The 27,348-nt window shown below is 53.5% G+C and overlaps 1 protein-coding gene and 1 non-coding gene across 2 annotated transcripts; both read right to left on the bottom strand.

Moving 5' to 3' along the window:
• Positions 1-1,330: 1,330 nt before the first annotated feature.
• Polr3e (RNA polymerase III subunit E) lies at positions 1,331-24,540 on the bottom strand. The gene is made up of 21 exons (XM_090357829.1): positions 24,427-24,540; positions 20,280-20,354; positions 19,265-19,315; positions 17,682-17,759; positions 16,982-17,097; positions 16,311-16,393; positions 14,226-14,333; positions 13,881-13,930; positions 12,774-12,893; positions 11,894-11,979; positions 11,700-11,744; positions 11,510-11,601; positions 10,808-10,928; positions 8,506-8,587; positions 7,954-8,013; positions 7,722-7,879; positions 7,461-7,522; positions 6,639-7,195; positions 4,335-4,412; positions 3,172-3,297; positions 1,331-2,093 (listed from the first exon to the last, which is right to left on the bottom strand). The coding sequence occupies exons 2-21, from the start codon at positions 20,313-20,315 to the stop codon at positions 2,037-2,039; spliced, it is 2,166 nt and encodes a 721-aa protein (XP_090213955.1). The 5' UTR covers positions 20,316-20,354; positions 24,427-24,540; the 3' UTR covers positions 1,331-2,036.
• A 195-nt stretch (positions 24,541-24,735) lies between these two features.
• Trnal-aag (transfer RNA leucine (anticodon AAG)) lies at positions 24,736-24,817 on the bottom strand. Its single transcript has one exon. It is a non-coding gene; the product is annotated as a tRNA-Leu (tRNA).
• Between the last annotated feature and the right edge of the window lie 2,531 nt (positions 24,818-27,348).

Genomic DNA, 27,348 nt, shown 5'->3' with positions numbered 1-27,348 from the left:
TAGGTCCACTCAGGAGAAACGGCCACTTCCCGACTCTCCCCTTGCACCCTGCAAGTCCGCAACCAGCACCCACAGCTCGGGTAACTGGCATGGGGGAGAAGGGGCAGTGGGAGGTCTCCCAGACTGAGTCATTTCCCCACCCTCTGAAGTCACTTCCGCTTCCCATGGCCACACCCCCTTCTCCCTGTAGACTCTCCCGTTAAGACAGAAGCTCTCTTGCCCCGCCCCACTCCATGATGTGTGGCTGGAGGCTGGCGCTCTCCCTCATAATACTCCCTCTCTTGAACTGTGTGGAGATGCCTTTACAGCTGGCACTCCACCATCTGAACCACACCTTCACTTCTGCCCTTTTGGTGGTTACAGGTTAGGTCTCAAGCGATAACCTCGGGCTCTGCACTCATCCCCCCAGTTCAACGCTCCGGCTCATTATTTATTTAGTGGGTCATGGAGCTTGAACTCTGGCCTGGGCCCTGTCCCTGAGCCCTTCAGCTCAAGGCGACCACCCTACCCTTGAGCCAAGCCCCACTTCCCGTTTCCTAGTGATTAATTGGAGTAAGTCTCTAGGCTTTGTACAGCCAGAGCTGGCTTTGATCCTCAGATCTCAGCTTCCTGAGTAGCTAGATCTTCCACCCCCACCCCCACCCCGGTCCTAGGGCTTGAACTCAGGGTCTGGGCACTGTCTCCGTGCCTCTCAAAGCTAGCACTCTACCACTTGAGCCACAGCGTCACTTCTGGCCTTTCCTATTTATGTGCTACTAAGAATCGACACTCGACCACTAAACCAGATTCCCAGCCCTGAGTGTTCACTGCTTTCTTCTCAGCAGGAGGCCTCCAGGAGCCCAAGCTGTGCTGGTGGCAGGTGCCTGTGAATGCTGTGGCTGGGATGTCACAGGAATGCTAGCACGAGTCTGGCACAAATGGTCCACTTGCAGGATTCACACAAGGAGCAATAATGCAAAAACAGTATTTGGGACTGAAACACATGTGAATGTGACCAGTTCTTTGCTGTGGTCTGCGTGCCCTCAATAATATACAAACAATGGAGCCAGGAGTTTGGTCTAGTGATAAGAGTGCTTGCCTAGCTTATATGAAGACTGGGTTTGATTCCTTGGTACCACATACACAGAAAAAAAAAACAGAAGTGGTGCTGTGGCTCAAGTGGTAAAGCTCCAGCCTTGAGAAAGCCCAAGGACAGTGCTCAGGCCCTGAGCTGAAGCCCGAGGTATGGACAAAATAATAATATACTAATAATATATTTGTGTTATGCATTATACATATACACTAATGCTTTGAGGGCACCCCCAAAATGACAGCAGCACCAAGATGCTAATTTAGTGTTTAGTATTTTATTTTAAAAATACACAAAATAGAAATTTTTTTACATTGAAGTGTGATAAGCTCATTTTACACTGCTCCACACTTACCTGGTTTTGTTTCCTTCTTTGTGCAAACATTACGAGGAGATGGGTCTGATCCTAATTTTGTAAACAGCTGAGAGTGCGACGTTAAAGTAGGTGTCATAAAAGGTAACACGGTCACTAAAACCCAACCAGGAAACCATTCAATTTGGTATAATGAAATTGGCAGAAGTCTTAGCAAGATTAGATATTGGCTTGTAGGCTTTTTAAATACAAAAACCTTGAAGTTTTTTTTTTCTCTCTCTCTCTCTTCATCTTGTAAACATAACTTTGACTTTGTTGGCATTAAATTTGAAAAAGAAAATAGGAAAGCATGGTTTTCAACATCCTGCGTGAGTCAGTCAGTATACACTGTCTTTATTAGGAGAATGAACCAAATAGTAAGCACAATACATGAGGAACTTCAAATGGTACTGCAGAGGTCCAGTTGTGTGCTGGCACGATCTCACCGAAGCTGACCCCACTGCTCTCCGCTATTCTGGGCAGGGCAGGGCACGGCCGCAGGGCACGAGGCGGGCAGTGCCTCCTGCTGTGTCTTCTCAGGCAAGTGGAGACGATGCCCGGCTCCGCCACCCTTCCTTGGCTTGGATTCATTGGGTTTGTGGTCTGCTACTATTGTCAAGACTGTACTGTCCCTTTAAGGTACCACATGCCACCATAGCTTACACAGCAGTCCTACAGGAAAGAAGAGAAGCAGGGTAAAGGACAGATCCTAGCAGAAAAGGAAGCTTGGCCGTGATCTCCAGACTGATCGGCCAGATGTGATTGCTGGGCAGAATAAATGTGACACGTGAAGAGCTGCCTCTTCCTCGAGGCTTGGGGGCCTGGGCCTCGTCTTGGGATATTTTAAGAGGAACTATAAAATACACGGGCTCTGTAAACCCCAAATACTGCTAAATTAACCAGAACAAAGACCTTACTTAGCCAGAATCCAATGCCTTAAGGGTTCTAGGTAACAGGTCAAAATACATGGACGAAAGTTAGGCACCAATGGCTCACGAGTGTATCACAGCTGCTCAGACGGCTGTGACCTAAGTAAGGACTGCAGTTCAAGGCCAGCCCAGGTAGTCAAGTCTGTGAGACTAGGCGTTGACTGTCCGTGGGCTTTGCCTGTGTATGTGGTACTGAGAAACTGAACGCAGAGCTTCAGGCATGCTAGGCAAGCACTCTACCACTAGGCCACACTCCCAGCCCCTGTGAGACTCTTGATTACTGATTAACCACCAAAGAGCCACAAGTGGAGTCCAAACCCTCTGAATGGCACACACACAAAAAAGGATTCTATGATGGCACTCGTGACTCTGGTCTATATATGATCCTAGCTACTAGGGAGGCTGAGATCTGAAGATTAAGGTTCAAAGCCAGCCAGGCGACTCTTGTCTCCAATTAACCTCTAGAAAACGGGAAGCAGAGCTTGGCTCAAGGGTAGGGTGGTAGCCTTGAGCTGAAGAGCTCAGGGACAGCGCCTAGGCCCAGGGGTAGGGCGGAAAAAATGGGAGTTTGGGTTCTAATGAATGTGTCTTGAGAGGGTGACCTACTACCCACAGCTCTGCACACAGTGCAGGTAGTGGGTCACCCTTTCCACACTCAGTGCACTGGCAGCTGGGGAAGATGGTCACTCAGCAGACTCGACGCACACCCAGCAGGAGGTAAGATGCCCAACTCCAGTCCTTTCCACACAGCTGGCAGCCTTGTGCTGCCCGTGATCAGAGCCGGGGTCACGGGTGTGACAGTGCACAAGTGACGGGCGTACCTTCAGCACTTTATCCACTTCTTGTTTGCTTAGATCTTCTCCACACTCTTGATTCAACCGAGACTGGATCATGTTCCGGCGCACACGGTAATTTTTGGAAAAAATTTCAAGCAAAACCTGTCGATGCTTTAGCAGTAGAGACGAGTTGTTATAGGAGCTGTGTTCACACAGCGACCCGCCCCGCACGCCGCCGCCTCTGCCTAAACTGGGCGAGTCTCCCGAGTGCCCCTGCTGCAGCCCCTGATCAAGGTTTCCACACAGGAACGAGAGGAGGACTCGGAGGACGGGCAGTGTGCAGTGCACAGACTTCTAGAACCAACCCCAGGGTGAGAGGAGTCTCAAGAAGCAAGGGCAGCTGCCACCGCAGCTGAGAATAATCCATCAACCTCACTCAAAGTCCTGGCATGAAACAGTGCCACTGCTTCTCAGAACCAAGGCTGAAAAAATGCCTTCTACCCCAAATCAAACCAAAACACGAGCTGGGCACCAGTGGCTCGGGAGACTGAGATCTAAAAGTGCAAAGCCGGCCCGGACAGGAAACTCATTTCCATTAACCAGCACAAAACCAGAAGTGGAGCTGTGGCTCAACTAGAGAGCACTAACCTTGAGCAAAAAGGAGCTCAGAGACAGCACCCAGGCCCTGAATTCAAGCCCTGGCACACACGAGTGTGCGCACGCACACACGCCCCTCCTTAGGACTATAAAATACTGATCTCCCCAGCCCACCTGGCACTTTAGCAATCCAAGTTTAACTTTCAAGTTCAGAAAAGTCTGTGAATCAAGAAAACTTTATGGGGGTAAAAGGAGAACCTCAGGGCTAGTCCACATTTCTGTTCCCTAAACACCCGACGCCCTCCCCTTGCCAAGAGCTAGCGAGGTAAAGAACCAACTGTTCTTAAAATCCAGGCCTGGGACCTGGTGAGGAATGCTTAGGAATCGCACAGCCAGAGGCCACGGGGCACTTCTCTGCTCCCGTGTGCAAAGCCTATGGGTGTGCAAGCCACTGCTGAACACCAGGGGCATCTCGGGAAAACACTGCAGTTGTGCAAATATACTTCTGCTGCTCGTGACTCTTGACAAGAGTGGCCACGGTGTGACTGCGTCCAGCGCCCAGGCCCAGCCCGGCCCCCCACTCCCGGAAGACAGAGGCAACGTCACCTCACCTGATCGCTCATGTCTCCAGACTCCCAGAGGGCGAACACCTTCTGCTCGTCCGGGGAAGCGGCACTCTGGGGGGGAAACTGGCCGGGTCCAGGTGTGAGTTGGTCATTTATCTGCCTCGCAGTCCCGCTGCCTGGCCTGCCCACCACCCCGGCCCAGCACTGTCCACTCACTGGCTGCCAGGAGAGCCTGGCACCCCCCCAGGGCTGTGGACAGGGGGAGCCAGCTTCTGATTCCCACCAGCTGTCACGAGCTCAACCCTGCCTACATTCTTCTCCCCCGAAGGGCCAGAGCAGAGACTCCACCATCATGGCGGCGTCTCCCCAAGGACCACAGAGGCTTTGCCTGACTCCAGAGCCAGGCCACTTGGTTCAGCGGGGTCCACAGGTGGACCAGGAGAGGGGCTCTAGACCTAGAGAGGGGAGAAGGAAAAGGGGAGGGGGGTCCTACAGTGACTAGCAGCACTTCTGGAAACCCTGATGTGGGCTTTATAGGGTATCACTTAATCACATGAAGCCACATCTCCAAAAAGAAAAGTAAGCCATGGCCAGGCGGGCGACAAAGAATAGCCTAGTCTTTTTCTTTTCTTGGTGGAACTGGGGTTTGAACTTAGGGCCTGGGTGCTGTCCTTGAGCTTTTTCCATTCAAGGATGGTACTCTGCCACTGAAGCCCCATCTCCCACTTGTAGCTTTGTGATGCTTAGTTGTGGAGATAAGAATCTCACTTTCTACCAGGAGCATAGCCCAATGGTAGAGTGCTTGCTCAGCATGCATGGAAGCCCTAGGTTGGATGCCTCAGTACCATATACACAGAAAAGGCAGGTAATGCCGTTATGGTTCAGAGCACCAGCCTTGAGCAAAAAGTGTTCAAGGACAGTGCCCAGGCCATGAGTTCAAGTCCCAGGACTGGCAAAAACAAACTAAAATAAACCAAAACAAATACCTCACTTTCCTGCCTGGGCTAGTTTTCAACTTCAACTCTCATACCTCAGCCTCCTGAGTAGCCGGCTAGTTATAGGTGAGCCACTGGCACACATCCCCCCCCCCCCCTTCCTTTTTTTCTTTGCCAGTCCTGGTGCTTGAACTCAGGGTCTGAGCACTGTCCTTGGGCTTTCTCAAAGTTAGAGCTCCACCACTTAAGTCACAGTGCCAGTTCCAGCTTTTTTCTAGGTATGTGATACCGAGGAATCGAACCCGGGTCTTTGTGCATGCTAGGCAAGCACTCTATCACTAGGCCAAACTCCAGGCCCCACATGTTTCGTTAAGAAGGGTCTCTCTAGCCCAGACTGCCCTCCAACTCACAATCTCCCTGCGTCCAGCTCCAGAGTTCTGGGGTCACAAGCACGGCTGGCACACTCAGCTTAAACTTGGTGTCTCTGTGTTTTCCCTAGGCTTCCTCTCTCGTGTAGAGAGAACGTTGGGCTGGACTGGATCTGAGGCCTCTCGGCCAGTCAAGGCCCAGGGCCTCCCTGCAGCGAGCAGTCTACGAGGAGGAAGGAGGCCTGGTCGTTGCAGGTCCCGGACCTGCAGGCCCCCCCCATCCCAGCACCTCACCTCACCAACGTCAGCCTGACGCCCTTCCCTCATGCGCTCAGCACACACAGAAAGGCTGGCTGAGAACTTGACCCACCTACTGGGGGTCCAGGGGCCCTGGATCTCAATACCGTCTAGAGACCTTGCCAAGGAGGCTCCATGCCAATAGCGCCAGGTCCCTGGAGGCGGCCAGCCGGCCCGGGACCCACAGGGCCTGCTGTCCTAGTTCTGCTGGACATGTGTGAGCCTTGGCCTGGGCGACCTGACCCGGGCACTGGCCGTGTCAGTGCTCTCTGGTCTGGGCGGCAGCCAGTCTCCCCCCTAGACAAAGCCTCCGCCACCGTCTCTTTTCACCTACATCTGGGCGCCCATAACAACACACATGGCTCCATGCCCTGCTGCCATCACAGGCTGCCTGGCTGAGAGGACAGAAGCCCGGGACCCCACGGCCCACCAGGACCCAGGTCCAAGCTGGGGAGAAGACTCGATTCAGGTCACTGAAGCAGCAGGAAGAATTGACCTGGGTCCTGTACCCCTCAACACGGGTCAGACCACCAGCAAGGCCCTTCAGGTCTACGTGGTCCCTCCCCAAGTCCTGTGACACAAAATCCAGTAGCACCCCACTTCAGAGAAGGATGTGGAGCCCCCAAGAGGCCTGCACACGGCCACCACACCTGCGCCCAGGAAGCTGCCCACGCGCACGTGCAGCTACTAGAAGCTGGTCTCACCCTTCCCCCCACGGCGCGCTGTGCGCAGGCGCAGGCTCTACTTACAGGCACCAGTATCTGCTTGCACCCCGCGGCCAGCACCGTGTCCTGCAGCATGCGGTCCGAGATGCCGCTGAAAAGCATGTGGCCGGGCGGCAGGCTGGCCAGGTGCAGGTTGAACAGGCGTTTCAGTTCGCTCAGCGTGAGCACAAACTGTCTCTGAAAGGTGGCCGTCACAAAGGCCCTGAGTTCCCGGGCCACCGGGGTGCTGGCACAGCCAGGGGGCGGGTGCCCGTTGAAGCTGTCCCCAGCAGCAGCGCGCCCGGTGGGAAGCCCATTAGCCAGCCTGTTGCCAGGACCACCGCCACTGCCACCACCGCCTGGCGTGGTGTCCATGGGCTCCTCCTCCTCCTCTTCCTCCTCCTCCTGGGCGTCGGGCTCGTCCTCGTCTTCTCCCTCCTCGCTCAGGGGCTCCTGCTTGATCTGCACACCCGCCAGGCCCGCAGGGCCCTGCTTCTGCTCCTTCCGCCGCTGCAGGTCCCGCTCCAGGAGTACGTGGTTCTGCTGGGCCTTGCTTTTGGCAACTTGGACTCGCTGGTCCCCGGAGATGAGCACAGCAGGTCCTGTGAGGAGGACGGGGTGACGCCAGGGGCCAAGGGCTGTCTTTCTCCCTCCACACCTTGCTGGTATGGGTGCAACTGGGTGACCCCACAATGAGGAAGGAAGGTCAGGGCATGTCAAGTCCCACAGGTCCCTCCCGGCTGGACAGGGCCTGCAGGCCTTGGAGCCCACGGCCAGTCCCGACAGAAGCCTCCAGGGCGCCCCATCCCCACCTGGACCCATTCTGGGCTGGGAGGACTGAGCGAGCCAGCCCACAGCCGCACACACCTGCCTGTCCATCTGGCTTCTTTGGCATGGTGTCCTTGACGAGATTATAGACTTTTTCTAACCTGGAAGAAAAGAGATCATTTGAGCTCTGAGCCCCAACCCCGATCACTGCCTCTTGATCTGCTGCAGCCCTCAAGCTGGGGTGCTGCGGTCACCGAGCAGTGAGGGGGGGAGAAGGTGATGACCACATGGGAGGGTTTGGGGTCATCCCTACTGAGCAGGGCTGCGGCGCCTTCTCCCACCCCGCCCGCACGCTCGTACTTGGCCTGGATGCCGGTCCACAGCATGTGCTGCCGCTGCACCACATCCGGGTGCTTCTTGATGAACTCCCCATCGTGGGGCAGAACGAACTCCCAGCCTCTGTTGATCCGCACCACAGCCATGTGCTCCAGCAGGTCCTTCACATCCTCCGCGCACAGCTGAACGGAGGGGCGAGTGAGGCGGCCAGCCTGGGGCCTCCACAGGCGGCCGGGCCTCGGGGGACGTCACTTACTTTGGTCACTGTTGCCACCTCCTTCCTCACCACCCAGCGGCTCTGCGTGAACTTCCACATCTGGAGGAGAAAGGCAGCAGGTTCCCGGAGGCGGTGTGCTGACCCTGGGGACACGGACCCAGCGCTCCGCACACCTCTGCCCCGGCCACGGGCGAGGCCTCCACCCACCCTCCGCTGGTGCCAGGTCCAGTCTCCTACCCCACCGGGACCCGAGCGCCCCCCGCAGGCCAGGCTCTGCCCAGCCAGTGCCTCCTGACACTGTGGTGACTTGGTGGGGGACTCCAGGTCTGGCCCATCCTAGGCACTGCATGGGAAGCTTTCTAGGGGGCCACTTCCCAGAAGTGCCACACCCTGGCAATTCTCACCCCTGACCCACCCCCCTACTTCCCACGGGGCCACGAGAAATCTCTTCCTCCACCCACTCTCATCTGCTCACATCCACAATGCCGGGGAGACTAAGGCACTGCCTGGCTTGGAGCCAGCGTCTGAGGAAGGAGAAAGGCTGAGGGTAGGGCTCGCAGCTCGGCCTCCTCACCCGTGCCTGCTACTTACCACGAAGTCTCGGCCTCGGCAGAGCACCTCGGCAGGGACACCGCTGTGAGGGCTGGAGGAGTCCTTGGGGTACAGGATGTCACTGCCAGACAAGGGGACGGAGGAGTTGGTCAGTTCCTGTCCTCGATCCTTTCCTCTCCTCATGGGGAGGGGCAGTATGCCATGCTGCACCCCAAGAATGCTGCTCCAGGACCCTCAAGGGACCCAGGGCTCCTGGGGAAAGCCATATGACAAAGCCGAAGTGGAGCTGTGGCTCAAGCAGCAGAATGCCAGACTTGAAACATAAAGCTCAGGACCAGCACCACTGGCAGCAAAAACCAAACCAAACAAAAACCTCTTGGCAGGACTACTTACAGATACGAAATAAACTTCAGTTACAGAGAGAGAAAGGGGGCCGGGAGTTTGGCCTAGTGGTCAAGTGCTTGCCTAACATGCACAAAGACCAGGGTTTGATTCCTTAGTACCACATACATAGAAAAAAGCCAGAAGTGGTGCTGAGGCTCAAGTGGTAGAGCTCTAGCCTTGAGAAAGTCCAAGGACAGTGCTCAGGCCCTGAGCTCAAGCCCAGGACTGGCAAAAAAAAGAGAGAGAGACAGAGAGACAAAGGCCTTCATCACCTGAAGCCTCAGATCAGAGGTTGAGCCTGGGCAGATTTTGGGGACTTCAGGATAAAGGCTAGAGGGTCTCCAGTGGGACAGTCCTGGCTAACAGCCATCTAGGACCCATGCGCTAGAATGCATAAAGCCCTAGGTTCAATTCCTCAGTACCTCATACACAGAAAAAGCCAAAAGTGGTACTGTGGCTCAAGTGGTAGAGCACTTGCTTTGAGAAAGCTCAGGGACAGTGCTGAGGTCCTGAGTCCAAGCCCCAGGACTGGCAAGAAAAAAAAAAGGGGGGAGTTTTTATCGATGTATTTTCCACGACACCCAATATTTACTAAAGGGTCTGTGTGTGCCAGAAGTCACAGTGGGCACGAGGAACATGAGATGGGGAGTGTTCCTACACCCACAAAACCGCCAGTCAGGGCCGGGAGTTTGGCCTAGTGGTAGAGTACTTGACTAGTACACACGAAGACCAGGGTTTGATTCCTCAGTACCACATACATAGAAAAAAGCGGAAAGGGGTGCTGTGGCTCAAGTGGTAGCGCTCTAGCCTTGGGAAAGCTCAAGGACAGTGCTCAGACCTGGAATTCAAGGCCCAGAACTGGCAAAACAAAACAAACAAACAACTCAGGAACAATGAGCCCAAAGAGGCCATGGAATAAGAAATCCACTCTTTCACATGGTGTAAGGAAACGGCAGGAAGTAAAGAGAAACTCTCCCAAACAACCTAAGGTAAACAAGGACCGAAGTTCAACTCAGCCAGTATTAGATGGCCAGTGGACTTCTAATAAAAAAATAAAGCCAGAACACAGCAAAATCCTCCTGTGGAATGGAAAATAATCACCTCAGGAATTAATTCTATGCTCCATAAAAACATTCTTCAAGAAGAAAAGCAAGCGAGGTGCTGGTGGCTCACGCCTGTAATCACAGTTCAGGAGGCTAAGATCCCAGAATTGTGATTCCAGGCCAGCCCAGGCAGGGAGGCCCAGGAGACTCTTACCTCCATTTAACCAGTGAAAAGCTAGAAGTGGAGGTGTGACTCAGTGGTACAGGGCCAGCCTTGAGCAAAAAAGCTAAAAAACAGCACCCAGGCCCTGATGTGAAGCCCCAGTACCAACACACACACAAATAAAACAAACGTTCTCAGATAAAATGAAAACCAAGATGTGCACCAAAGCATGCTTCAGGCAGAACATTATTCTATTAGATGGAATATGGTCACCTGGCTATATAAGACGTTACTTGCATCCTACTGGAGTGGTCTGAGGGCCTGCAGAATTTTCCCTAACTTTTCTTTGGAGGGTAGGGAAATATTTCAAGATGACTGGCAAATGTCTCTCAATAAAAACAACATTCTCCATACAATTTTCTTTTTTTTTTTTGGTCGATCATGAGCTCTAATGCTCAAGGATACCACCCCACCCCTGGAGCCACAGCCCCACTTCCCATTTTTTAGTGATTAATTGGAGATAAGAGTCACATGTTCTTTAATGCCCCTCATCCTCAGATCTCAGCCTCCTGAGAAGTTAGGATTATAGGCACGAGCCACTGCGCACTGCTCAATTTTTTAAAAACATTTTTACGTAAAAAAGTAAAAAAAATAAATACAGGCAGAATATACACAAAGTATTAAGACAGGGTTTAGACCCAAGAAATCACCAGTTACACAAAACTTAAATGGATCAACCAGAGCAGCTTACCTCTTCACCACCCAGTTTCCTTGGACCAACATCGCCACCTTCTGGATGCCACGCAGAACAGCCACTGAGTCCACTGAGGGGCCCAGCAGGCTCATCAAGTTGGCAAAAGGCATGACCTTCACTGAAGTGGACACAGAATAACAAGGGCTCAGGAGACCGAGGAGACAGGCCTGGTCCTCCCCTCTCCTGGTCTCAGCCTACCAGGCCCCAGGCACCTTAGCAGCCTCAGAATGAGCAACAGAGCATCCAGAACAGGGATGGCTGTTGCTGGCTGACTGCAGGCAAGCAGCAACCCTGGAGGAAGCCTGATCCTTGAACCCTCCCCCAAGCATCGTGAGCTCCTTTCTTTCTGTTAGGTCCACAACCAGAACTCAAACTCGGTACCTGTGGTACCAAGGAATGGAACCCGGGTCTACATGCTAGGCAAGCACTCTACCACTAGGCAGAACTCCCAGCCCCAATTGAGAGCTTTCTCATAGACACACTAAGGCTCAGGTCAGGTCGCCTGCTGCAGGTTCCCACAGTAGGGATGTGGTAAGGAGGGCTGCACTAGGGAGCTGAACCTGCGCCCTTGCCCAGGATGGAGCTGCAGAGCAGGGCACTCTAGAAAGCAGGGCCTCAGGCTTTGCCCTGGGACCTCAGACTGTGCCACACTCATGTCTGCAGCCATGCTGGGCAGAACTGGGCCAACCCAGTACCTACCATTCTTCATTAGAATCTTGATCTGGTCGGCCAGGGGCAGTGTCCGCAGCTGGGCCATGGACAGAACATTGCTGGGGGCCACGGGCTTATCTCTGTTGTCATGGGAGTGAGTGACGGGTTAGAGGATGCTGGTGGGGGTGGGGATGAAGAGGGGTGGGAAGGGAGGGAGAAGCCCCAGCCCCTTACTCACTTCTCCTCCTCCTGGCTGGGTGGCATCAGCATCATAAGGTACTCGCTGCAGGGAAATGGCTGTGATCAGAGGCTCCACCCCTCCCCACGAGCATGGGCCAAGGCCGCCCCAGGTTTAATGCAGGACAGGTGGGGCCCCTCCTCCGCTGCCCTCCGCAGACAGGGGGCTAGGGTCCCAGCATTGGCCAGTCTCACCTGGGTGATTTGACGAGCTCCGTATTCTCCACCCCACCAGAACCCTGGCACAGCAGGTACTGCCGCTCATGCTCCGAGCGGCTGTCCTATTAGGGGAGGAATGGGACAGGGCGGTCAGGCAATGCCCCCCCCCCCCCCCCCGGCCTCTCTCCCATCCTGTCCTCACCCTTGCCCTATCTCCCACTCTAGTCTCCTGCTCCAAGGCCAGTCATGGCCCCATCCACCCTGAGCCCAGCACCCCAGGCCAAGCTTGCTTGACACCCATGGTAATGCAGAAGAAACACAAGCAGCAATGGCCACACCCTAGCTCAGCCACGGAGCTCCACGCTCCTGCCGCTCCAGTGGCTCAGCTCATGTCACACAGTTAACTCTACCTAGCTTTACCATCCACAGGGCGCAGGGAAGTTTAGGTAACTTGCCCACACTCACACAGTAGGAAATCTGACCGTGAGTCAAGGCTCTGTCAGTAAAAGCCTCCTCCAGAAGGTTCCAGAGAAAGCATGGGAACTAATGGTTTTCAACTGCTTGCCTCCCATGCAGTTTCAAGGGAAGGTTCCAGAGCCAGTGAAAACTGAGCACAGAGCAAATTTCCCCGGGGAAGGGGCGCAGTGAACCTTGAGGCCAGCGACAGATGGCAGATTCTCTACTGTGGCACCTGATGAGGTTCCTGGACTGTGATCGGGGCCAAGAGAAAAATATGTAACCAAACACTAGCCCCGCTGTGAGCCCAGCAAGCTGTTCCCACTCCACAGGGCCCCAGAAGGAGAATCCCCAGCAGAAACCCCAGGCTGGCCTCTGCGCCCCACACTTGGCACATGCTAAGTGTGATGTCCACGCCATGTCATTAGCACAGAATGAGTATTAGAGCCGGGCTGCTCACCCTCAGGCCACAGTAGTGCAGCTGGACCCAGGGCTCCTCCGCCTGCTTCTTCTGCAGAAACTCATACGACTGCACACGCCGCTGGCGAGCCTGCTCTGACTCCGGCCTTGAAAACCGCACCTTGGGGGGAGAAGGGGCTGCCATGCCTTCCACCTGTCGCTTGCCCTAGGCTGTGTCCCAGCCTTTGACAAGGAGACTGGGAAGCCCCACACTAGGGCATTTTTACGTTTCCTTGCTCTTCATTTCCTCACACGGGCAAACACGTCCCTGTCTATGAGCCACTCACACAGGCCAGAGCCAGTGAGTGACCTTGGCTTCCATCTGTCCTGTCAGAGCACTCTAGCTGACGGACCACGGGGTTCACAATGGAGGGACACCCAACAAGCTGCTGGAGAGGACGAGATTCCTGCAGCCTCATTACCATCCAACACCATCCGTAAGATGAACCAGGGCACAGGTTCAGCCTCTTGAGTATTGTACAATATTTCTCTTTCAAAACTTGTGGCAAGTGGGGCGTGGTGGCTCACACCTGTAATCCTAGCTACTCAGGAGGCTGAGATCTGAGGATCGAGGTTCAAAGCCAGCCCAAGCACAAAAGGACCTGGGACTCTTTCAACCTACAGCCACTCAAACATATCTTAAGGAGGTTGACGTTCTCATCTTCTCAAGGGCTGTAATAAGCATGAAGGTGGTGACTCATCATCCGGCACCACTGAGCACAGTGGGATCACACAGGTAATAAACAAGGGGACCCCTGGGCATGACTTCCTACTTAAGACCACGAGATCCTGGTACCAGTGGCTCATGCCTGGAATCCGAGCTACTCAGGAAGCTGAGATTTGAGAATTATAATCCAAAGCCAGCTCAGGAGGGAAAGTCCAGGCCCAAAGTGGAACTGTGAGTCAAACAGCAGAGCACTAGCCTTGAGAAAAAGCAGCTCAGGTCTTGAGTTCGAGCCCTCCCACACAGAACAAGGCTGCTCTGTTAAGAGCAATGATTCAGCCGGCCTCCAGCCAGCCAACAGGAAGGACTGTCCGCCCACCCAGAGCAGGGGCCCTTCACTATCCCTCAGTGCAAGCTGTTCCCTCGCCCAGGGCCAGAGCTCACCGTGATTTGCTTCACATCTTCTTCCGCCTCGTCCTGTGAAGAGTCCCCAGCTGCAAGGGAAGCAGGCAGCCACTGACCACAGCTCTGCTGGCCCCGCCCAGCCCCAGGACCGCCCTGCCCTGGGGAGGCTGTCTGGAGCCTGGAACTCATCAGCCATCATCCCAGGCAGATATCTAAACAGCAGTCTCGAGGACAGTCCTTACCCCAGGTCCTATGGGACTGGGAGACTTCTGGGTTTCTTCAACATGGATAGAGGGATGTTAAGCATGTCCCCAATCTGACCCAAGCCAACCCACCAGAACCAGAGGCAGAAGACAGACAGCAAGGCAGGAAGCCAGGGCTCACCCTCATTGGCTGCCTCCCTCTCACGGTGCTTGGCATCTGCCTTATCCAGGTAGGAGAAGCTAGGCCGCAACTGTAGAATGCCATGTAAAGGCGTCAGGTGGAGCTCACCTGGCAGAGGAAGATGGGCTTGAATCTGCCTCTAGGAACCAAAGCCAACACACCCAGCTGGCTCAAGTCACCCAAGTCCAGAAGGCCTAGGCCCACAGCCAAACAGCCTCCTAAAAATTCCTGCTCAAAGCCACTTCCTGCAGGGCTACCTCCAACCAGTCCCCCCTGTTTTCCTGGAATTACTTGTCCCAGTTTTATTGGGTATCTCACCCACTTTCCCCCTCAAGCCTCACCAGATACCTCCCACTATCCCACTCCACGTGGAAATGGATTTCTTCTTCTTTTCTTGCTAGTCCCGGGGCTTGAACTCAGGGCCTGAGCAATGTCCCTGAGTTTCTTTTCCTCAAGGCTAGCACTCTACTTGAGCCACAGTGCCACTTTCTGCTTTTTCTGTTTATGTGGTACCGAGAAAGCAACCAAGGGCTTTGTGCATGCTAGGCAAGTATTCTACCATTAAGCCACATTCCCAGCCCTCATTCGTTATTTATATGTTGGTCGAGGGGTTTGAACTCTATGCCTGAGCACTGTCCCTGAGCTTTTTTTGCTCAAGGCTAGTACTCTACCATTCTGGGCCACAGCTCCACTTCTGGTTTTCTTGTGGAAAAATCTCAATGGCCTATCCTGCCTGGGCTGGCTTCAAACTTCATCCTCAGATCTTAGCCTCTCAGGTAGCTAGGATTACAGGTGTGAGCCACTGTCACCCAGCTCCTTGCCTTTTCATCCTTTTACCTAACCTGCCCAAAGCCTGCCCATTGCCAGGCACTGAGGGCTCATGCCTATAATCCCAGCTACTTAGGAGGAGGCTGAGGTCTGAGGATTGTGGTTCAATGCCAGCCAGGGCATGAAAGTCCCTGAAACTCTTAGCTTCAATTAACTACCAGAATACTGGAAGTGGCACTGTAGCTCAAAGTGATAGAGTGGTAGGCTTATGCTGAAGAATTTAGGGACAGCACATAGGCCCAGAGTTCAAGCACCATAACACTCACACTTACACACACACACACTCTCTCTCTCTCTCTCTCTCTCTCTCCTACTCATCTTCCTAAGAAATCTATCTGGGAATGCTTATGAGGCTGGAGAAGTGCTTGCCCATTTAGAGAACTGTGCAAGAGTGTGTGATTTTGACTACAGAAAATGTAGCTCTAAAAATCTACAACCTTGATACATAGTTCAAAATAAAAGATTAAGCTGGGTACCGGTGGCTCACACCTGCATTCCTACTCAGGAGGCTGAAATTTGAGGAGGGGTACTCTGCCCTGGCAGGAAAATCCCTGGGACTCATCTCTAATCACCGAAAAGCCAGAGGAGAAGCTATGGCTCACGTGGTGGAGAGGTAGCCATGAGGAAGAGAAAAGGCCATGACTATAGTTCCATGATCCTGCTTTTGATTTTATTCTGACTTCCTGGGGGTCACAATAGTTTTATTTAGTGTACAACTGGATGTGTTAATATATTTACACCCATGCCAGCAGTGCCAGCCAATTTTAGCTCATTTTCATCACCCCATAAAGAACCAGTCAGTTCATACTTCACCCTTCCCTCCAGCCTGTAAGCCAAGTGGATCTGTCTCTAGGGTTCTGCTTATTCTAGCCATTTCGCACAAAAAAGGGTGTACACTCTTGAGCCTGGCCTCGTCCACCGAGTTCAGGGCTGCCAGGGTGTCAGGATGGCACAGGCCAGCTAATGCTGCTGCTGTGTTTACTCCTTCACAGGCTGGTGACCTTTGGGTTGTTCCCACTTTGGGGCTCTCATGAACAGAGCTGCTGGGTCATAAATAACTTGCACAAAATTCTACCACCTAACCTCAAAGTTAATACGACACTGCTCTCAAGTATCTGTGCCCAAGAGGAATGAGCCTGGAGCCCTATGAGGTCGTAGCCCCTGTCAGTGCCCTGGTTAAGTGGCTGGCTCTGCAGGGTCTAGCTCAGGGGGGGTTGGTGCCAGACACCAGACTGGACGAGGTCTCCTGCCCCGTACCTTGCCTGTAGAGCGCAGCTGCGTAACGGGACGTGTTACTGGTAGTCTGGGAGGAGCAGAAGGTCTGCTTGTCCATCAGCTTCCTGGGAGGGAGCACAGGGAGGATGATGTCAAGCTCCAGAGGGGCCTGGAGGGCCCAGCCCACCTTAGGAAACGCACCAGTCACGGACTAGCACCAAGGCTAAGGGCAGCCCCTGTCTGCCTTGGACGGCAAGTCAATAGATAGAAAAACCCAGAAGCCACCAGGGTCACATCTGTCATCCTAGCTACGCAGGGGACTGAGCTCTGAGGATCGTGATTTGAAGTCAGCCCAGGTAGAACGTCCATGAGGCTCTCAGCTCCAGTAAATTACCACAACAGCTGGAAGGGGCAATGGCTCCAATGGTAGAGCCCTAGGTTTGAGCATAAATGAAGCTCAAGGACAGCATCCAGAGACCCTGAGTTCAAGCCCCAGAACTGGCAAGAACGCAAGCAAGCAAGCAAGCAAAGCCCACAGCGTTGTTTGTGGTGGGCAGAGGCTCTAAGGGCTGGCTAAGGAGCTGGGAACAGTGTTGCGCCCGTGGAGGGGTGGTGATAGAGGAGCAATCTATCCCTGAGGCCTCACCCAGACTCCGATCTGGCCCCAGTGGACTTGGGGGTAGGGGGTGGGGAGGAGAAGGCTGGGGACTCACGAGGAATACGTGTTGGTCTCATCGGTGCAGGTGCCATCCACGTTCAGTGCGATCTGCTCCCCTTTGCTGCGGCAATAGTTGGGGTTCAGGGTGTCGATGGCCATCTCCAGCTCTACCTGGGAATACCAAACACCACCCCCACCTGTGAGGACCCCAATGCACAGCTCAACAGGAATTCCCAGCCTGGCCTCTGCCCAGAAGGCCCCTACGCCCCCACCTCGTGGGCACCTGGCTTCAAGCCACAAAAGAGGCCACCACCTCAAACTGCAGCAGAAACATCACAGTGACTTCTTGGAGGTGTGTATGGGGGTGTTCACAGCCTTTTCCATACCAAAAATGTGAATCAGGCACCGATGTTTAAAACTCGGGGGGATTCCTCAGAAACACCCCATCTCCAAGTTTAGGTGAAAAGAAGCAGAACTTGCTATGGCACCACTGGGAGAAGGTCTCGCCATGCACTCTGAGGACAAAGGAGCCCGGGTCTCCTCACCATCCCTCTGGTGGTGGTCAGACTTTGCTCAGCCAGGACACCTCCTCCCACCCTTCCTGCCCAGGGGGCCTGAGCTTGTACCCTCCCATCCGCTCCCCCCTCTCCTGGGATCCCAGTCTTTCCCCGCAGAGCTGCTGTTCTCAGCTTCATCAGCCCCTTCACCCCCCTCCCAAGCCTTCCTGACTGTTCCCGGGGGCGAGGGCAGCCCACCTTCTGCTGCCGGGGCTTGATCCTGGCCGAGAGGTGTGGAATGTCATCGTAGGTCATCGAGGCTGGACGCACGGGGTACTGGGGATGGAAGGGCACGAAGGAAGCCATCAATCCATCCTGTCTGGCCAGCAGCTCTGGCTAAGAAAGTCACTCTAACAGAGTCCAGAGTACCCAGGGCTCACAGGAAGCACCCTGAAACCTCCACCCGCGGCCCCATGGCATTGGGTCTTCTCAGCCACCTTCTGCAGAGCCATTTCAGTGTGCTTTTCACTTCTGAGGGACCTGTCCCCGCATCAGCAGTTAAATAGGTACCAGGTAGCCAAGGGCCTAAGAGTTAACAGCACAGCCAGGGCCAAGGTCCCTCCATTTACAGGTACTGGGAGAAGGGGAACATCTAGGGAGGAGAGACAGAAAACAAGGCTGGCCTGGCCGTGTTCCCTGAACTGACGACAGGCCTGGGCCACTGGCGACCCCATCACACCTATGTGATGTTCTCCACATCAAGCCTGGGGAGAGGGGGGTGGCACCCTACTCACCAGCCCCATTCCACACCCTCCCTGGGCCTCATGCCCTGTGTAAAGTTGGCTTTATGCAAACGGCTCACACCCTGAGATGAGCCACAGCTGGCTGGCTGGAGCGCAGGCCGTCCCTGTCCCTCCCCACCCTCCAGCCTCTAGGGAGCCTGACACATGGAACCAGGAGTATAAGTGCCTTCTTTTGGGGTTCTGCTACCTCTTGGTCCTCCAAGCTCCCTCAACGGCTACAGGGCAGGTAGCAGGTGTGAGGGCATCTTTGCTGCTGTGACAAGCTAGAGTCCAGAGAAGCCCTGAGAAAGACCAGCACTGGGCGGGCAGGCCCTTCTCCTACCACACAGAAGGCCCGAGGAAGGTTGCTAAGAGTTCCGACAACTTTGGGCTGCAGGCCCTGGGGAAGGGTACAGGTTCTGGAAGCTGGCAGGCCTCTGCCCTGTCCTGCTCCCAGGACAGCCAGGGGTGTAGACATGTGACCAGCCCAGGACCCACACGTCCCTGTCATCACTACGCTATGAGTCAAAACCTCAGACCTCTCCCTAGCACAAGCCGATGCCATCACTGCCACCTGTCTGTCCCAGCCCACGGCAGCCATGAGCCTCCCTTGCTCTTACTGCAACACAGGATTAAAGTACTCAAATTCACTTTTGAGTTCAAAGCCCGTGACTGACTGATAACCAATCAATCAAGCAATCCACTCACCACTCTAAGTTACTAGCCCAGAAAGGAGAGCATACTGACGGGTAGGACTGAGGTACCTTCTGTGGCCCCCCCACTGTGGCTTTTCCCCCTGCCCCGTCCTCACAGGATCCCCTGACGCAGGTATCACCTGAGCTCAGGAAACTTCCAAGGCAGCTGGATGTACAGTCTGAGATGTGAGCGCTGCTGGCTTTGCCTCCCACAGAGACAACACCAGCCTCCCCCCCCCCCCACCTCCCCCCACTTGGGAAGGGAGCTACACTGTACTCGGGTGGAGAATTCCAAGACAGGCCCGGATTTCCCAGGCCAGCCTGCTGGCTTGGCTCCCCTGTCACCTCTGAGGTTCACGTTTACCTGAAACAGATACAGCTTCTCCGCCAGACTTTTGGCCAAGTACACGTCGATCTGGGAACAAGGGGAGAAGATTCAGCCAGAGCACAGGGCAGAGAGCATCAGGCCCCAGCCGTGGCCACAAACGCACTCCTGAAACTTCAGTTAGGGGTAGTGGCTCAGAGAGAGCCAAGAATAAAGAGAACTAGGTCTCAAGCAGGCACGTGAAGTCCTCCCTCCTGACAGTGCTCAGTAACCAGGACAAGAGTCACTTGCCAAGCAAATTCATTCCAAGCTAGGAAAGCACCCACCAAAATAAGATCCCCGCCCCTTGCCCTTCTGGATCAACTTGTCACCATGTTTTAAAGCAGCCTGCAAGTCCCTTCATGACCTGCCTGACCAAGCCCACCCATGTTTCCTTTCTGTTTCCCAGCTACAGATGTGGTCCGTTCCCTCTCCTACCCCTGGGCTCTTGCACTTGTTCCTCCTTCCACTTAGACCAAGTTGCATACATGCCCAGGGCCATCCTTACGGACTCAGGGGAGAGCATCTGAGTAGAGGCATGCCAGGGCTGGCTCTGCTCTCCATCTCCCGGATGCCCCTCTGTCCAGCACCCAGTGTCCCCATCCCCCATCATAGCTTGGTGTTTACAGTGTAGCTGCAGCTAAAATGCATAATTCAAATCCAAAAAACAGTAAGCAATAGCCCCAAATAAGGAAGAATCACGGAATACGTGTCTAAGACTTCCACCCCAAAGCCAGACTCCAGACGTCGTGGGCTTGACCTCCCGAAGCACCAAGGGAAGAGCTCAGCCACAGTGCTCAAAGACTGGCACAGAGCAGAACCACCAGTGAGTCCAAGTCAGGGCCACCAGGGAGGCCCCGGCGGTAAGGACAGTGAACTAGAGACCTGGAAAGGAGTGTTCAGCTACACAGGTAGAGACTAAGGGTACTAGGATAGCAACAGCTCCCACACTGGCCTGGACACGTGGTAGGGCTCGGAGCACTGCCCACGGCCCTGGGTGGACAGCAGCGGTTACCTCCTGTACGACTGGATCATCCTCTTCATTGGCCATACTAGAGATAGCCACGCCTCTCGCAGTCCTCACCTCTATCTGCAAAGCAGAGCAAGAGACCTGGGGGTCAGCCAGTCGGTACTGCTGGGCCACCTGTTTTGCTGGACACTGCATAGGGAGTGGGGGCCCAAGACCAACACTGACCAGCTCCTGTGTCAGTGGACAGCCAACTGCAAACTCTTCCACTGACCAAGGGAAGGGGAGGGAAGGAAACACACAGCCGCGCAGTGGGTGCAAGCAAAGAGATTCAGCCAGGTGCTAGGGGCACAGGTTTGTAATTCTAGCTACTCAGGAGGCTGAGATCAAAGGACAGAGGTCAAAACCAGCCCGGGCAAGAAACTCCATGCCCAGGCTGGACAAGAGACAGGGGAGTTGTCAAGCTTGCCCATACTTTCAGGAACTTGGTGTGAGGAATCTGTGAGGTGGCTTGACGGTACAGGATGATCCAATGACCCGTAAGTGCAGGTCTTGGGGTGACAACTGAGTGGGGATTCAGAGAAAGGGGCATGGGCTGCTCAGGGGAGGGAAGCATTGGGACAAAGCAGACAGCAGAGTGAGGAGGGCTGAGCAGGCAGTGGCCAGCCCTGCAGGAAGGAAGGCTGCAGGCGTCCCCACAGGGGAGAGGCCCAGGGCATGGGGTGGTAGTATATAACAGAGGAAGGCAGCCGCGCACCCCTAACCCCCCACAGTCCATACCCCTCAGCGTCTGCACAAGAATGCCCTGACCCCTGATGTTCACAGGATTAGTTCAGTGTCACCTTAGCTGCCCCCCCAGACCTTCTTTATCACAGATACACCCCAGACCAAAGCCATGGTATCACCCTTAACTTTTCTCCTCTGAGAATCCTGGAGGCCCCATCCAATCCCATGTGGCCCATGCAGTCCTCCGCCCTGTCCCTCAGACCTGTCCCCTCCTACAACACCTCTGCGTCTGAGGAAAACCTTCTGGATCCCTCCTGCATCTCCTTGACTTTTGCTCAGATGTCACCTTGTCCCTAAAGACCACCTCAACCTCCCTATTCACAACCCCCACTCCTCTGCTCTGCCTTTCTCCAAAACACAAGTCACCACCAGGGCTGCACACAGGCTGGGACTTTGGTCTCCTCTGTCCTGTGCTGTGCCCCAATGCCTAGCACATGCGCCTACTTGTTAGGGCAAGGTGGAGCATGGGTATGCTGTGGGAGGATTTAGAGAAGAAAAAAACCCGGAGCAGGAAAAAATTGGGACTGGAGGGGAACAGCCATCACAACCACCTGCAATGAAGGGCTGGAGAACTTTGAACCATTAGATGGACAGTTTGGGGCAGAGAGGACACAGGAGCGTGGAAGGCTCGCCCTGTTCCATGTCCATCTGTAGAGCAAGCACCTCTCCTTTCTGCAGCTGGCCCTGTGGCCAAGTGAGCCAGGGTACTGAGCACACACATGGAAAGGGTATGGCCAGTCTAGGCAAGGGACAGGAGTGCCCTCTGGCTAGAGGGCTACTGTGCCTCCCTCTGGATCCCACACCTGACTGACTCACGGCAAGGGTGATCATCTTAGGCTATCTGGTGGCTCACTCAGGAGAGTGAGAGCTGAGGATGGAGGTTCAAAGCCAGCTGGGGCAGAAAAGTCCCTCAGCCCCAATTAATCAGCAAAAAAAAAAAGCCAGAAGTAAAGTAGTGGCTCAAAGTAGATGAGTGCCAGTCTTGACTGGAAAAAGCTAAGTGAGACCTGAGTTCAAGTTCCAGTGCACACACACACACACACGAAGAAAATTAAAGATGATCATTTCTAGTCTCCCAGCCAACAAGATCCAACTCAGTGACCTTCCAACTTTTCAGCGTGAGACTGGGCATAGCAAAGTTCGTATCAAGGGTGAGCACACTTGGGTATGCCTGACGCAAGGTTTCACGAGAGCACCCACAACTGCCCACCTGGACACACACCACGCCATTTCTACCACTGTTCATTCAAAATAAAAATGCTAGCTGGGAGCTGGTGGCTCACCCCTACACAGGATGCTGACATGACTTCCAATAAACTACCTCTCCACCCCACCCCCGGCAAAAACAAACAAAAAACAAAAAACCAGGCCAGAATGGGATGGATCAAGATGACCCCTGACTACTCAGGAAACTGACATCTGAGAATTGGGGTTCAAAGTCAGCCTTGGGCAGGAAAGTTCAATTAACAACCAAAAAACCAGAAGTAATTCTCTGGCTCAATGTGGTAGAGCACTAGCCTAGAGCAAAAAAGAGCTCAGAGATAAGTGCCCAGACACTGAGTTCAAGCCCACGACTGGCACACTCTCCACACCCCCCACAGAAATTGCTGGTGATCCCTTTAAGTGATTGCCTATTTCACTAATAAATCATGATCTCATCATCTTCCCTAAGATCCTCTTTCCTACTTTTAATTCAGCAAAGGCCAGTCCTTATAAGGCAAGTCACCCCCTCTCCTCTATGCCTGAAAATACAATGTAAACTATCTCCCCCCCCCCCCCCCCCCCGTGGTCCCCAGAGCCCTCTAAAAACCTGTTAACCATTTCTACCCAGCCTGATAGTCAAGCCACCTGCCAGACCTCCAACAGGCTAAGCTCTGACATCCACAGGACGGGCACAGCAGTCACCTTTTTCCCCAGGGCTTTTCCTGGAGAGGACTCCTGGTTATTAGCTGTAACCATCAACCCTCCAGGCCTGAACCCCTAACCAATCCCTTCTAGCCACACCCAAAGCCTGTTTATTTCCTGAGTGGTTCTTATCACAATCACGAACTTCCCTGTGTATTTACTTGGAGGTTCCTGGTCTGTAGCACTAGAATCTAAACTGGTTTCTTTCTGCTTGCCATTTCCTCCAGCACAGATAAGAGCCAAGACACAGAGCCTGTAATTCTACCTAGTCTAGAGGCCTCCGTATGAGGAATGAAGTTCAAAGCCAGGCAGGAGAAAGTCTGTGAGACTCCAATCTCCAATTAACAACAAAAAGCCTTCAGCAGGGGTGTGGCTCAAATCGTAGAGCCTGGAAAAGCCAAGTCAGACCAGGAGGCCTTGAGTTCAAGTCCTTGTGCGTGAGCTTGCAGTCGTATGCACAAAGAGACACTAATTATATACATCATCAGGTTTGTGGTTGGACGACTGTTTTTTTTAACTCACTCTTCTCCCAACACCTGGAAATGCCTGATGCCAAGAAACTTTACACCTAAGCCTTTTCTTAGCTATATAAATCAAGACTTACCACCACCTTCTCCTTTAAAAAAGGAGAATGCCAAGGCTCCGAGAATAAAGTGCCCAAGGTAATTCTGTAATCAAGACACCAGTCACAAGGTCTAGGTGATGGCCACCGGCCTTGCTCACACTCTTAACCACACAGCTGCACGCACCTCCGATAAAAGGCACTATGGTCTAGTGGATAAGACCGTGGGCTCGAGAACCCGACTCCACGGGTTCAAGTCCCGCCTCTGTGGAGCGCTGTGGGAGGCCTGCTCGGCGCTACCTTACCGGACCTTGCTCTCCTTTCCTATTTTCATGCGCCACACGGGCAAAATAAAAAAACGCCAGGGCTCCCCCGGAACCAGGGGGGAAGAGACAGCACCTAGGGCGAAGGCTTGTGACTGTTACGACGTGGCAACCTGTTTTCTTCCCGGGGAACGAGGAGATCCGGCCGCGCAGGAAGCTTCTCCATCCACTCGGCACTGCGGACAGGAATGCGATCCTCCCCACCTCTCGGTCGCAGCGATCCCTCGATCGCTTCTCCGCGCTCCGGCCCGCGGGGGCCGGGGGTACCTGGGGCAGCCCTGGGCTGGACCTGGCGGGTCCGCTCCGGCTGGGAGGAGCGGCTCGGGCCGGGGCGGACGTCCGCCACGTTGCCGGAGGCCGAGCTCCACGCCCGCCGCCCCGCGCGCTGCGGCCGCCGGGCGCCGGGGCCGCCGCAGCCGGGGACAGCGCCCCTCCGCAGGGCGACCCGAGCCGGGCGCGGCGAGCGCCCGGAGTCACCGCCGGCCGCCGCGTCTCCCAGCCCCACCGACGCGGCGCCTCGCGGGCCTCGCCCGGCCTACTCGGGAAGCCCAGGCCTGATCCGGCCTCGGCAGGGCGGCGGCCCGACCCCGAGCCGAGCCGCCGCCGGTGCCGGACTCACCTCTCCGCCGGGGCCGCGCGCGGACGGCGACAACGGCCCAGGGAGCCGCAGCTGCAGAGGTGGCGGCGGCCGGAACCTCTTCTCAGGGAGCGGCCATATTGCTGGTGGAGAAACTCCGGCGGACACGTGGGGGGAGCGGGCCGGCCCTCGCGCTTCCTCTTACCCACAATGCCCCGCCCCGGCGCGCACGCGGGCCCGCCCCCCGCCGGCCGTCTCGGCGGCCTCCGCCCGGACGCCGCGACAGGGGGCGCTCGTGTACCGAGGCAAAAACGCCGCGGCCTCCAAGCAGCCGAGACCAAAAGGTGCACTTGGCAGCGGTGGGATTCGAACCCACGCCCCCGAAGAGACTGGAGCCTTAATCCAGCGCCTTAGACCGCTCGGCCACGCTACCGTAACAGCGGAGACTGCTTCTAAGATACTCCTTAATGGTTTTGTAAGCATGTCCCTTCTTTAGACTCGAGCTTCTCCACCTGTGTCTTCCCGGATCCGGGTAGAATTTGCAATATGACATGTGGACGCAATTAAATATTTTGCTGCAATGTTTAGATCCCACCTCGTCCCAAGTGGCTTTTCGAGGGAAAAGCTGTACTTGGAAGCTGGTTTACCCGCAGGACCCAGCAGGGTGACTGGGGGTGTCGGGGGATGGGGTGGGGGGAGGGGGGCAGATGACACTGGCCGTGACCGGAAAATGGTGCCTACAGTTACAGTTACACACGAACTGTGTCTAAAATTTTCACATAAATCCCCCTCTTTCCTCTCCGCAGGATAAATGTCATGATCAATTGAAGATAAATCCTTGCACATCTTTGCTGACAATTTCTAAGAACAGACATGAATATATTTACATATATGCATGTGAATTAGATGCATAAATATGTGCATATACTACGTTTTACATGATTACATATACGATTACATATACATATATCATGTATAGTTATATGGTTTTCCATAGAAAATAGTTTATGTTTGTGTGTGTAATGTGAAGTATTATTTTACTGTGAATGTAGATTTGGAGTTGGCGAGGTAATTTTTTTTTTCCTTTTTCTCACAAGATTTTACTTTTAAATATACGTGCTTGTTAATATTTATATGCATATAATGCATACATAGTCAATATGTACATGCTCATGTAATGCATTTTAAAAGACTAAAAAGCACAAGGAAAAATAATTCTATTTCATTACCTGTAATTGATACTAATTCTAGATGAGGGTTTGTGAAGTTTCTTTCTAGAAGCAGGGACCTTCCACTTGGGGTCCTCGACTTTGATTAAGAATGTCTGGGCAGGTCACAATGGTAAGAAAACTTGAAAGAACTTGATGGAGTGAGCAAGCAAGCAAACAGAAGGAGACACTGATGGACTGAATGTCTTATTCAAAGGGAGACTCTGAGCTCCTTGACATCAGAGCTATATTAAGGCAGGATCTGACTTAAAATTTATTTTAAGATAAGTATCTATCTCTGCTCTTAATAACCCTTGGTGTTGTCCATTTATTTTATTTAATATTTTTGCAAGTCATGGGGCTTGAATGGCTGTCCCTGAGCTTTATGCTCAAGGCTTGCGGTCTACCATTTGAGTCCCAGCCCACTTCCAGCTCTTTCTGAGTAGTTTATTGTAGATAATCATCTCTCTGACTTTCTTGCATGGACTAGCTTTGAGCTGTGACCCTTAGTTCTCAGACTTCTGAGTAGCTGGGATTACAGGTTTGAGCCATTAGCACCTGGTTTATCTATTTAATCTGTTTTGGTGTGAGTCCTAGGGCTTGAACTCAGGGTCTGGTGCTGAGATTTTTACCTAAAGGCTAGTGCTCTACTACTTAAGCCACGGCTTTTCTTCCAGCAGCAGCCAGACACCCATGGCTCATGCCTTTAATCCTTGTTATTGAAGATGCTGAGATTTGAAAATCACAGTAGCCAGCCAGGGACAAGAAAATCCGTAAGTCTTTCAATTATTCACCAGAAAACCAGAAGCAGAACTGTGGCTCAAGTGGTAGAGCACTAGACTTGAGGGAAAAAAAAAAATCCCTAAGAGACTGCCGGGGACTACCGGCAGCAAATTGGGGTTCCTGAAATAGGGGGCAGGGACTGGAAAAAATAGAAGAGAGACAAACACATCGGGTCTGGGAGGTCTGCAGCCCAGGCAAAAACTGCCCCTCGTTTATTGTCAACTCCAGGCTTATATCCCTTCTTGAAACCAGGGAACTTCCAGCTGTTACATTCATATGGTAAATCTCAGGTCATTTAAACAGAATAAGGCCATAAAACAATAAGACAATAAAGCCATTGTCTGATGCAAATCAAGGTACAGTTTGATTCCACTCTGGCTCCCAACATATCCCCCCCCCCCCGTTTTTATTTTAAAAGAAACACAAGTGCAATTTTTACTCTTTCCTATACCTCTAATTTATCCTGTCACATTTTCCAAAAATGACTCTGGTACCTTCATCTAACGGGGATTGATGGGCAGAGATTCAGCTTCTGTGACTTCTTCAAGCTGACTCAGGGGCGTTGTCTCTGTGCTTGACCAGGGACCTTAAGAAGCCTAGCCTGTATTATCAAGGGGTTGCAAGGATTAGATATCAGGAACAATAATTTACTCCAAACTAGAGATCATATTTAACATTTAACAACTGCACAAACCATCTTTGGCTACAATAGTGTAACTTACTTAGCACCCATTTGCAAAGGCTTTTTCTTGATTGTCTGGGGAACTAAATTTCTGCAACCTTAACAATGCTTCAGTTGTCAGATCTAAACAGATTAATAGAGACACAAGCCCCAGATCCACAAACTGTGGATGGTGTCAAATAAAAAGTTCGCTCAATTAGGACTTTAAACTACCCACTATCACAGAAGATTGACAAGTTCCTGCCCAGTTATGAAAGGCACGGGCATTAGTAAGGCATGCTTACAAACTAT

This window comes from Megascapheus bottae, chromosome 25 (genome assembly GCF_031878675.1).
Source record: "Megascapheus bottae isolate mThoBot1 chromosome 25, mThoBot2.hap1, whole genome shotgun sequence".
NCBI classification, from domain to species: domain Eukaryota; kingdom Metazoa; phylum Chordata; class Mammalia; order Rodentia; family Geomyidae; genus Megascapheus; species Megascapheus bottae.
Note: the sequence above shows the minus strand (reverse complement) of the source record. Positions and strands in the feature narration are given on the sequence as shown.